General features: G+C 43.3%; 1 protein-coding gene across 1 annotated transcript in view; it reads left to right on the top strand.

The window, feature by feature from the left end:
- The window catches only part of gsap (gamma-secretase activating protein), a 108,228-nt gene that overhangs the window by 71,562 nt on the left and 24,166 nt on the right, over positions 1–12,500 (top strand). The window contains exon 25 of the mRNA XM_076296186.1: positions 10,383–10,453. Coding sequence (XP_076152301.1) covers positions 10,383–10,453 — 71 coding nt within the window. The remainder of the gene's footprint in view (positions 1–10,382; positions 10,454–12,500) is intronic.

Raw genomic sequence — 12,500 nt, 5'->3', positions numbered from 1 at the left:
GTATGTGTGTGTTTTAAGACGTGCCTTGTGTGTGTGTGTTGGTGTGTATGTGTGTGTTTTAAGACGTGCCTTGTGTGTGTGTGTATGTGTGTGTTTTAAGACGTGCCTTGTGTGTGTGTGTATGTGTGTGTTTTAAGACGTGCCTTGTGTGTGTGTGTATGTGTGTGTTTTAAGACGTGCCTTGTGTGTGTGTGTGTGTGTGTGTGTATGTGTGTGTTTTAAGACGTGCCTTGTGTGTGTGTGTGTGTGTGAGAGATAGAGAGAGAGAGAAAAAGGGGAGATCTCTAGCATGTCGTCAAACTGGTGTGTGTGTGTGTGTGTGTGTGTGTGTGTGTGTGTGTGTGTGTGTGTGTGTGCTTGAGCGTGTGCGTAAGGTAAGGTAAGGAAACTTTAATGTCCCTGAGGGGCAGTTGGTTTTAACAGCCAGCAGTACCAACAAATATGCCATACAACATCCTACAAGACATACACATCAAAACATTTAACATAATACAGAGACAAATAACATGGGACAGGGGGCAGCCGTGGCCTACTGGTTAGCGCTTCGGACTTGTTACCGGAGGGTTGCCGGTTTGAACCCCGACCAGTAGGCACAGCTGAAGTGCCCTTGAGCTCCCCGAGCGCTGCTGTAGCAGGCAGCTCACTGTAGAGTTCTCAACGGGCCTGAGAATTACAACCCGACCCGACCCGGCCCGTGGCTTTTAAAGCCCGGACCCGATGTAACCCGACACATCAACATGAATTATCTGCCCGAACCCGGCCCGCGGCCCGACGTAAAACATAGGCTACGTTTCGACTGTTAAACCCTGACTTTATTTAGGTGAAGATTCAACACATTAGCGTGACAATTCACTTCAAATGGTGATTTTCTCCTCTTCTGGCATATCGTGATGGAAGCGTTGGAAAGCTTAGTTTATGGCCGTTCATATGAGCACAATAACTTAATTTTGTAAATGTTACCAAAGCGACTGGTTTCGCCTTGCAGGGTCACATATTTCATCAGCACCTTGCATTTTGAGCATGGCACATAACTTGTAGAATTTCCATCAGAATCCAGCACCACTCCAAACACTTTCCAGACCTCTGATTTTCCCACTCCTGTAGTAGCGACGGTGAATTCACCTGCGACAAGTTTACTTTTCACCAACTCCATCTTCTTCTCCAGACTAAAGGCGCACACAGCGGCGTCAGGTCTGCCCCCGCCCCTCTCCATGATGCACGTTGCACGCAGCAGCCAGACTTTTTTTACGGTGAACAGCTGCGATGATTAATAGGCTACATTTTTTTTTTTCACTGAGCAGAAAAGATTAAGCCCGAGGTCCGACCCGACCCGAGTCATTTGCTTATATTTTCAACCTGAACCCGGCCCGAACCTGCGGGTGCCGTCGGGTTTGTCAGGCCGACCCGACCCGTTGAGAACTCTAGCTCACTACGCCGGGATTAGTGTGTGCTTCACCTCACTGTGTGTACACTGTGTGCTGAGTGTGTTTCACTAATTCACGGATTGGGATAAATGCAGAGATCAAATTTCCCTCACGGGATCAAAAGAGTATATATACTTATACTTATACATTTAAGACACATACAGAGACAAATAACATTTAAGACAGATACAGAGACAAATAAATAAACAAGGCAATCTTAAATATAAGTATAAATAGTAGTTTAAATCTATTTGTTAATCAGGGAAATGACAGTGGGGAAAAATGAATTCTTAAACCTTGTTGTCCTACACCTTGGCATTGTATACCTCCGCCCTGAGGGGAGGAGTCTAAACTCCCCAAACAGGGGGTGGCTGGGGTCCGCAACAACCGAATAAGCTTTCCTGGTCGTTCTCGTGTCAAAAGTATGGTGGAGGTCATTAAAATTAGTGCCAGCAATCTTACTACATACTTTAACAATGCTCTCCAGTCTGTTTTGTTCTTCATAGACAACGACCCAAAGCAGCTAATAAAAGAAAAGGTTAAAACAGACTCAATAAAACAGGTGTAGAACATTTGCATAAAAGTAGGATCAATGTTAAAGTTCCTCAGTTTGCTAAAAAAGTGCATACGCTGATGGGCTTTGGAACATACCGTGTCACATTGTGACTCCAAACTGTCCATTTGTATCCCTAAGTATTTGTACTCCTCACCCCTTTCCACAGACTGCCCATTTATGACTGCAGGGGGAAGAGGGGGCGATGTTTCCTAAAATCAATCATCATTTCCTTTGTCTTTGTCACATTTATGTTTAAAAAGGAGTCATTGCACCATGTGCTGAAATCACTCACCACTGGCCCATGGTCAATGTCACTGTCCTTAAGTAGAGAAACAGTGACAGAGTAGCACACGTCTGCCCTCATGGTGAGATTGACATTCATTAGTGTTAGAGTGCGGTTCATTCATTAGTGTTAGAGTGCGGTTCATTCATTAGTGTTAGAGTGCGGTTCATTCATTAGTATATAAAACAAACAGACGTGGAGAGAGGACACAACCCTGGGGTGATGCAGTGGAAGATACTAGGGCATCAGAGAAAACGTTATTAACTTTCACCCTTTGGGATCTGAAAGTTAAAAAGTCAACCAGCCATGCTAGTAGCCCTAAATTAATGTTGTGAATCTTTGCAAGCCTATCTGCTAAAATATGAGGTTGTAATCAAATCAACAAAAATTTGTCTTGCAAAGTTCTTAGGCCCATCCATGTGATTTAGGACCATGTTAAGAAGACGCCCTTTGGCATCCTCAACACCCCCTCCCTGCCCTATAGACATCCTCAACACCCCTCCCTGCTCTATAGACACCCTATGGCATCCTCAACACCCCTCCCTGCTCTATAGCCATACTGTGGCATCCTCAACACCCCCAACACCCCTCCCTGCTCTATAGCCATACTGTGGCATCCTCAACACCCCTCCCTGCTCTATAGACACCCTATGGCATCCTCAACACCCCTCCCTGCTCTATAGCCATCCTCAACACAGTTTTTACCAGAAATGTCCCCATAGCATAGCAAAAAGTATGTAAATTTGTGCCATTTTGGAATACGCCGGCCATATTGGATTTTTGGACAAAATTCAACATGCCCCAAGTTTTAATCTGTTCCAATAGGGGTTCTGACCAGGAATCCATGGAGAAAACGTTGACCAAAAACTAGGCCTAATGTTTCCAGCAGATGACCTGTCTAATATCTTTAGTTATTATGTACTCCAACAGCCTGTCTTTCTCTCTCACTTACACACACACACACACACTTTCTCTCTCACTAACCACCAGACATGGGGGCCTCGAGTCACATGACTTGACTCGAGTCAGACTCGAGTCACATTTTTTAAGACTTGAGACTTGCTTGATCACATGTATAAAAGACTCGACTTGACTTTGACTTGCTATTTATGACTTGAGACTTGACTTAGACTTGAGACAAATGACTTGAAATGACTTGACTTTTTATTTTTTTCATAGATATTAAGGAGTTAACTTTACGATTTTAGAAAATCTGCTTAGGTGCTGTTGCATGCGTCACGCGAGCGAAGCTGTCATTGTATCAAGTGACGCGACAGACCAACAGCAAGTGCCTGATCAAATGAGACAGACTGAGGTAGGCTAACTTGCAAATATGGAAGGCTCTACGTTTATACCAAAACATAATAATGTTTGGCTTCACAGATGATGTATCTGACAAGTCAAAGGAGAAATGAACAGCAGTCTGCAAGTGTGCAAAATAGCGACATAACCACCACCACGTTGATTTTCATCCGAAGTTAGTCGTGTTAGAAACCTAACGTCAAATTTGAGGCATGTTAAGAGTTGGCTTTGAATCTATTATGCTTTTTAGTTAACGCCATATTAGGTTAAAATGTGTGAAATAGCAAAGTGAAACATTTTCTTGTCTAAGTTTAATCTTGATATAGCGAAAATGTTGCCAATGTAACCTAAAGTAAGCGCCTCTCTTTCTCCCTCCCTCTTAAACACGTCCCTGTTCCATACGTTACAGCCTAGTAGTAGGCTAACAACAGTAAGTGGGCCTAGCTAACTGCCAGCAATCAGCATAGAAAAGTAGCTTATTTCACGTTAGGCTTATGTATAATATGATACAGCATTGACGGTCCTAAACCCTCAATGGTTTAGCAGTTTGGCAGTGACGTCGGCGGCAGCGTTTGATTGATTGATGAGTTCACTTTTTCAACATTATTGGTTCCCTGGAGATGTGACAGGTCAGGACAGGTGTAACTTGAACTGTTTGAATATATTTTCATGATTTGATGTAACTAGGCTTTGAGGCATATTGAAACAATAATAGGCTATTTTATAATAGGTCTACTTGAAATACATTTATTTTTATTCGTATACATTTCATCTTATTCTATAAACCGTTCAGATGTAGGCTATGTGGCTTGAATGAATGCAATGTCTATTTGTTTGTTACAAATAAAACTCCAGCAGTTCATAACTAGCCTATTGCAGCTTATTTTAAAATGAAAACATGGGTAAATCATCATGCATTTCAATGATTTGGCTATGACTTGACTTGACTTGCTTGACTGTCACAAAAAATGACTTGGACTTGCTTGAGACTTGAAGGTTAAGACTTGAGACTTGCTTGTGACTTGCAGATGTGTGACTTACTGCTAACCACACACACACACACACTCTTTCTCTCACAACACACACACACAGCTGGAAAATTCTGTGGGAGATATCTGTCTTTACAGAATTCATTTGTCACATTCAAATTAGGACCCCTTCCTCCACACACACACACACAAGTGTACACTCCACTCTCTCTCTCTCTCTCACACACACACACACAAGTGTACACCCCTCTCTCTCTCTCTCTCTCTCTCACACACACACACACACGTGTACACCCCTTTCTCTCTCTCTCTTCTCTCTCACACACACACATGTGTACACCCTACTCTCTCTCTGTCACACACAAACACTCTCTCTCTCACACACACACAAACACACGTGTACACCCCACTCTCCCTCTCTCTCACACACACACACACACACAAGTGTACACCCCACTCTCTCTCTCTCTCTCACACACACACACACACACACGTGTACACCCCACTCTCTCTCTCTCTCTCACACACACACACACATGTGTACACCCCACTCTCTCTCTCTCTCACACACACACACACATGTGTACACCCCACTCTCTCTCTCTCTCACACACACACACACACACACGTGTACACCCCACTCTCTCTCTCTCTCTCACACACACACACACACATGTGTACACCCCACTCTCTCTCTCTCTCACACACACACACACATGTGTACACCCCACTCTCTCTCTCTCTCACACACACACACACACACACACATGTGTACACCCCACTCTCTCTCTCTCTCACACACACACACACATGTGCACACCCCACTCTCTCTCTCTCTCACACACACACACACACACACACATGTGTACACCCCACTCTCTCTCTCTCTCACACACACACACACATGTGTACACCCCACTCTCTCTCTCTCTCTCACACACACACACACACACACGTGTACACTCCACTCTCTCTCTCTCTCACACACACACACACACACATGTGTACACCCCACTCTCTCTCTCTCTCACACACACACACACACACACATGTGTACACCCCACTCTCTCTCTCTCTCACACACACACACACACGTGTACACCCCACTCTCTCTCTCTCTCACACACACACACACACATGTGCACACGCCACTCTCTCTCTCTCTCACACACACACACACACACACACACGTGTACACCCCACTCTCTCTCTCTCTCACACACACACACATGTGCACACCCCACTCTCTCTCTCTCTCACACACACACACACACACACACATGTGTACACCCCACTCTCTCTCTCTCTCACACACACACACACACACACATGTGCACACCCCACTCTCTCTCTCTCTCTCACACACACACACACACACACACACACACACATGTGCACACCCCACTCTCCCTCTCTCTCACACACACACACACACATGTGTACACCCCACTCTCTCTTATGAGGGGCCCTTTAGGACATTATTCAGAATTACCTCTCACACACTCACACACTATACTGAAACCTCTCACACACTCTCACACACTATACTGAAACCTCTCACACACTATACTGAAACCTCTCACACACTATACTGAAACCTCTCACACACTATACTGAAAATTCTCACACACTGAAACCTCTCACACACTATACTGAAACCTCTCACACACTATACTGAAACCTCTCACACACTGAAACCTCTCACACACTATACTGAAACCTCTCACACACACTACTGAAACCTCTCACACACTCACACACTATACTGAAACCTCTCACACGCTATACTGAAACCTCTCACACACTATACTGAAACCTCTCACACACTATACTGAAACCTCTCACACACTATACTGAAACCTCTCACACACTATACTGAAACCTCTCACACGCTATACTGAAACCTCTCACACGCACGAGTGAAACGCTCTCATATACACAACTGAAACACTCTCATACACACATGTGAAACCTCTCATACACACATGTGAAACCTCTCATACACACATGTGAAACCTCTCATACACACATGTGAAACCTCTCACACACACATGTGAAACCTCTCACAAACTATACTGAAACCTCTCACACACTAATATGAAAATGTTCATATTTTCATGATTTCATATGTGTGTGTGTGAGCATTTTATATGTGTGTGTGAGAGCGTTTCATATGTGTGTGTGAGAGCGTTTCATATGTGTGTTTGAGAGCAATCTCACTTGAACAGGAAGGTGTTGTCGTCAAACAGGAAGAGCGTCATTGCGCGCATCCAATAGGAAGTTGAGCACATTTCGTGGGAAAGGGTCTACTGTGTCGCTATCATTGAATGGCTGACCATGTCAAATCAGACTTCAAGCAACAACCTTACTGAAGCAGCTGCCTTATTAAGTACTATATTGTCTTCAGCAGACACTATAAGAAGTGTAACAAGACCTCTAACAACTCAACAAGCAGTTCATAGGCTTCGGAGGCATTCTGAAAGTGGGTGGGACATTTCAGCGGGGGGTATGGGGGTCCTCCGCCAGAAAAATGTTTTTGGACTATATGCAATTTCCTGAATTCTGGTACATTTTAACAGGTTATTTAGATACTTCTATATAACAAAATAAAGCTATTAACTCAATGACTAATTCGGAGCCAGCTTTATTAACCTCATGATATAGTTAACCATGCAGTTGCAATATCTGTTAAATTAAGTTATTTAATGCTTTGAATGCAACCCCGGATGGGCTATCGGGAGCCTCGGGAACTTCCCGGTGGCTGATAACTTTTTGTGCCAGTCTGAATGTCGTGAGCTTAAATATATTGTTTCTGAAGTTCATTTGCTGCGCCCTCGCGGCACTTCAGCAGCCTACATCTAGAACGGTCGCAGCCCCTTACTCGCAGTTTCCCCAAATATTAACAAAGTAGCACTCACAAACTGTTCGGAAGTCGCAACTATCTAGTCTATATTTGCAACAATTAAGCGGAGTTTATGAGCGGTCCCTCCTCCAGTGGTACGGTCCTAACGAACGCCAGGGTGACACACAGTTACAGTAATTGAGAGTTAAAAAAAATCGTTATTCTTCCACCGTCCAGTCCAGCAGCTGTCAACATACAACGGAAAACAGGCTATCTGCTTTAACTTTTTTAATCTAGGCGGCATTCCACCCAGAGTCAGAGGCCTACCCTCTGTGATATGAATGAATGTTCTGCCTTCATATGCTCAAGCAGGCCTTTATGTCCATGTCGCAAATGTAGAGTCCGACTTGCTGCAGCCACAATCATCTTGAAAGTAGCCTAGCCTAGGCCTGAGAGGAGATAACATTCTACAATTTACACGGATTTTTAGTATTTCAACTACATGGAATATAATAGTGATCATCAAATACCTCCCCAGATTTCATTGCCCATCAGTCCCAACATTTAACAATATAATGAAACCGTCCAAAAGTAAATTAAATATCAAACTAAACCGAAAATGTCATGCTTTTGAAGGCCTACCAGTATGCCGCTCCAAGACACGCATGTCTCAAAATAAAACTCGGATAAGAAATAAAGGGCTGTCTCGAATACAATCCTGCCCCTAAAGGCCTGTACTTTGTCTTATGACCCCGGTCATAATTTCAGGATTTACAGTATAGACAAACTGGCTTCAGATATCCAACAGAGTGAATAGGAGATTGTGCAGTCTTAGTTGTGGTTAGTGACGTGATGCTGTTAATGGGGAGTTTTACATAGCCTAGTGTAAACCTATAGGTTATTATTTATTTGGCGTACCTATAAGGCTTTTTTCCTTATCAAAAGTGAGGGGGACGACTGATCTCTTCAACACTGCGGGGGATTTGCCTCTTGTCGCTGTGCGTGTGACAAAAGCCGGAGCTCCGCGATTATCCGCACCGCGCTATGAACCAGAGGGACATGGACACGGACATATTTATATCAGCGCTATGAAACAGAGGGACATGGACACGGACATATTTATATCAGCGCTATGAAACAGAGGGACATGGACACGGACATATTTATATCAGCGCTATGAAACACGCTGCTTTTCCGCATGGAGAAACGGAGGGACATGGACACGGACATATTTATATTAACCTTGTTCTCCATGCCCCTCCGTTTCTCCATGCGGAAAAGCAGCGTGTTTCATATCGCTGATATAAATATGTCCGTGTCCATGTCCCTCTGTTTCTCCATGCGGAAAAGCACCGTGTTTCATAGCGCGGTGCGGATAATCGCGGAGCTCCGGCTAGTGCTTCCATGATCCGGGGGCGGGAAGGGAACAGGGAGGAAAGGGTTGCGTCCAGCGTTGGAGTAGAAACTGCTTGTTGAGTTGTTAGAGGTCTTGTTACACTTCTTATAGTGTCTGCTGAAGACAATATAGTGCTTAATAAGGCAGCTGCTTCAGTAAGGTTGTTGCTTGAAGTTTGATTTGACATGGTCAGCCATAGCAACACAGTAGACCCTTTCCCACGAAACGTGCTCAACTTCCTATTGGATGCGCGCAATGACGCTCTTCCTGTTTGACGACAACACCTTCCTGTTCAAGTGAGATTGCTCTCACACACACATATGAAACGCTCTCACACACATATGAAACGCTCACACACACACATATGAAACGCTCTCACACACACATATGAAATGCTCACACACACACATATGAAATCCTCTCACACACACATATGAAATCATGAAAATATGAAAATTTTCAGTATAGTGTGTGAGAGGTTTCACATGTGTGTATGAGAGGTTTCAGTATAGTGTGTGAGAGGTTTCACATGTGTGTATGAGAGGTTTCAGTATAGTGTATGAGAGGTTTCAGTATAGTGTATGAGAGGTTTCACATGTGTGTATGAGAGGTTTCACATGTGTGTATGAGAGGTTTCACATGTGTGTATGAGAGGTTTCACATGTGTGTATGAGAGGTTTCAGTTGTGTATATGAGAGCGTTTCACTCGTGCGTGTGAAAGGTTTCAGTATAGTGTGTGAGAGGTTTCAGTATAGTGTGTGAGAGGTTTCAGTATAGTGTGTGAGAGGTTTCACATGTGTGTGTGAAAGCGTTTCAGTTGTGTATATGAGTATTCAATAATGAATTATTGGATAAAGGAAGTCAGTCACAGAATAGATACGGGATTCAGCAAAATAGTTGCATTTTCTCACCGACAGACACGCGCGCACACACACACACACACACACATACTGTACACATACTCACCTTGCTGGAGCCCACACACACACACACATACTCACCTTGCTGGAGCCCACATGCACACACACACACACACGCACGCACACACACACACTCACACACACACACATACTCACCTTGCTGGAGCCCACACGCACACACACACACGCACGCACACACACACACGCACACACCCACTCACATGCTTCCTGTTATTTTTGACTGGAAAGAACATGAACAGAGGATGAGAGGAAGTCATGCATGCTCCGCCCGAGAGATGTGCGTAAGTGTGTGTGTGTGTGTGTGTGTGTGTATGAGTGTGTGTGTGTTGTAGTGTTATTCATGTGGAAATGGAGTCTGAAAACAGGAAGTGAGAGGTCAGCTTAGGGGAACCACCAAATAGAAACAGTTGAGTGAGTGTGTGTGTTTATAAGTGGGTGTGTTTATAAGTGTGTGTGTGTGTGTGTTTATAAGTGTGTGTGTGTGTGTTTATAAGTGTGTGTGTGTGTTTATAAGTGTATGTGTGTGTGTGTGTGTGTGTGTGTGTTTGATGACATGTATGTTTATGTGTGTGTTTGTGGATGTCTCTCTCTCTCTCTCTCTCTGTGTATGTGTGTGTGTGTTTGATGACCTGTGTGTGTGTGCGTGCAGTTGGAGCAGGTCCATCACATGCTGGAGATGTTGTGGCACAAGTACAAGCTGGGGCCTCAGGTGCTCTGCCTGTAAGTACCCAGTGTGTGTGTGTGTGTGTGTGTATGTATATATGTGTGTGTGTGTGTATATATATATTAGGGGTGTAACGGTACACAGAAGTCACGGTTCGGTTCATACCTCGGTTCGGACATCACGGTTTGGTACGAGTTCGGTACAATGGAGGGAAAAGCAAAAACAAAAATGCAGAAAACTATTTTTTTTTTTATTGTGCATGTCTCAGGCTGTACCACATAGTGATATTCCCTGAGCTATCTGCAACAGCCTGAAGTGTGTAAGATGTAGGCTAAACAGTACAAGTACCCAGACTCCATCTGTAAGTTGTAAACAAAATAAGACAATCAGCTATAAAACTTAAAATAGGCCTACAGCATCTCTTATTTCTGAAAGTGCAAATTACATAGAATAATGATTTTTAAAAATCCACTTAAGCAAGACCTTCAACATCTGTGTTTAGTTGTATATGGAAGGGTCTACAATTTGCCTCAATATTTTTCAGTGTGTGTACAGTAATAATCTAGCCTACTAACTGTGAAAATATCACACTATTTTGCCTTCTTTTAAAAAACGAAATTGCTCTTTTCATTTCATAAACAGACTACAACTAGAAGTCACATGACTTTGCCCTTCGACGTTAACTCACCGTAGCATGGTTTGTTTATTAGCCTGGTTAGCGTTGACACTTACTGTCTATGCACTTAACACTACCAGCTCCTCATGTGAGAAGTGACAAGTTACCCCAACATAAAGGTAATTACCACGCGATTTACATAGCTTTCTGTCATTACGAAATCATTTAATTTAAGCCATAGGTTTTGGCCCTATTTGTATGTGTATCCAAAGGCTGGTGAAGCGCAGGGGAAGTCTTTTTTTCACGTTTCAGTGATTGGTAGCCTACATCATCTGGATGATTGCTTCGAATATGTGTAGCATATATTTCCACTCACATACCCAACAACTGCTGAAAAACGCCGACACACAGTTTCATCTTATCCACCACTCTCTCGCCTGTACTACTGTAACTGAAGTTCTCAAACTTGCGAAGAGACCAGCGGATCCTCTAATGTGTGTCGCCACCTTAGTGCTGCTATCTCTGACTGACTGACTCGACCAACGACCTGACAAAAAAAACATAGGCGCCAATTAGAGCTTCAGAGCTAAGGCGAGGCTACAGATTAGCGTTAGGTGTCGCTAAAGAACTCCCGTAACTCTTGCTACTTAACAGTAATTGCGCATGACATTAATTAATCCGCACACGAATTTTATGTATTTTTATACCGTGTATTCTCCGTGTAAATTCATGCACCGAACCATGACGCCCGTACCGTTTCGGTTCAATACGAATACATGAACCGTTACACCCCTAATATATATATATATATGTGTGTGTGTGTGTGTGTGTGTATGTGTGTATATATATATGTGTGTGTAGGCCTACAGCACATTTCAATGACGTCCATATCTCCATGTTCAGTTCATGTGTGTGTGTGTATATATGTGTGTGTGTGTGTGTGTGATCCTCGTCTGTATCTCCATGTTCAGTTCATGTGTAACAGTGTGAGTGTAAACAATGTTGCTTGTAGGCGCCGACCAAATAGAACTGAATCGTGATTTACACGGTGGCAAAGTGCGATGCTGGTGTGCATGTTTGCATGGTGCGCTGCATGTGTGTGTGTATGTGTATATATGTGTGTGTGTGTGTATGTGTATATATGTGTGTGTGTATGTGTATATATATATGTGTGTGTGTATGTGTGTGTGTGCTTGTATGTGTGTGTGTGTGTGTATGTGTGTGTATATATGTGTATATATGTATGTGTGTACGTGTGTATACATGTGTGTATATATATATATATATATATATATATATATATATATATATATATATATATATATATATATATATATATATATGTGTGTGTGTGTGTGTGTGTGTGTATATATATGTGTATATACAGGGCTCCAGACTAACTTTTTGCACTGGTTGCACTGGTGCGCTTAACTTTTTTTTCTTAGGTGCACCAGCACAAAAGTTAGGTGCACCCAAATTTTCAACCA

Source organism: Alosa pseudoharengus, unplaced genomic scaffold, assembly GCF_046254945.1.
Source record: "Alosa pseudoharengus isolate Yale_2024_CS ecotype anadromous, Long Island Sound unplaced genomic scaffold, YU_APseudo_1.1 YU_APseudo_1.1_scf_20, whole genome shotgun sequence".
In the NCBI taxonomy this organism is placed as follows: domain Eukaryota; kingdom Metazoa; phylum Chordata; class Actinopteri; order Clupeiformes; family Clupeidae; genus Alosa; species Alosa pseudoharengus.
Note: the sequence above shows the minus strand (reverse complement) of the source record. Positions and strands in the feature narration are given on the sequence as shown.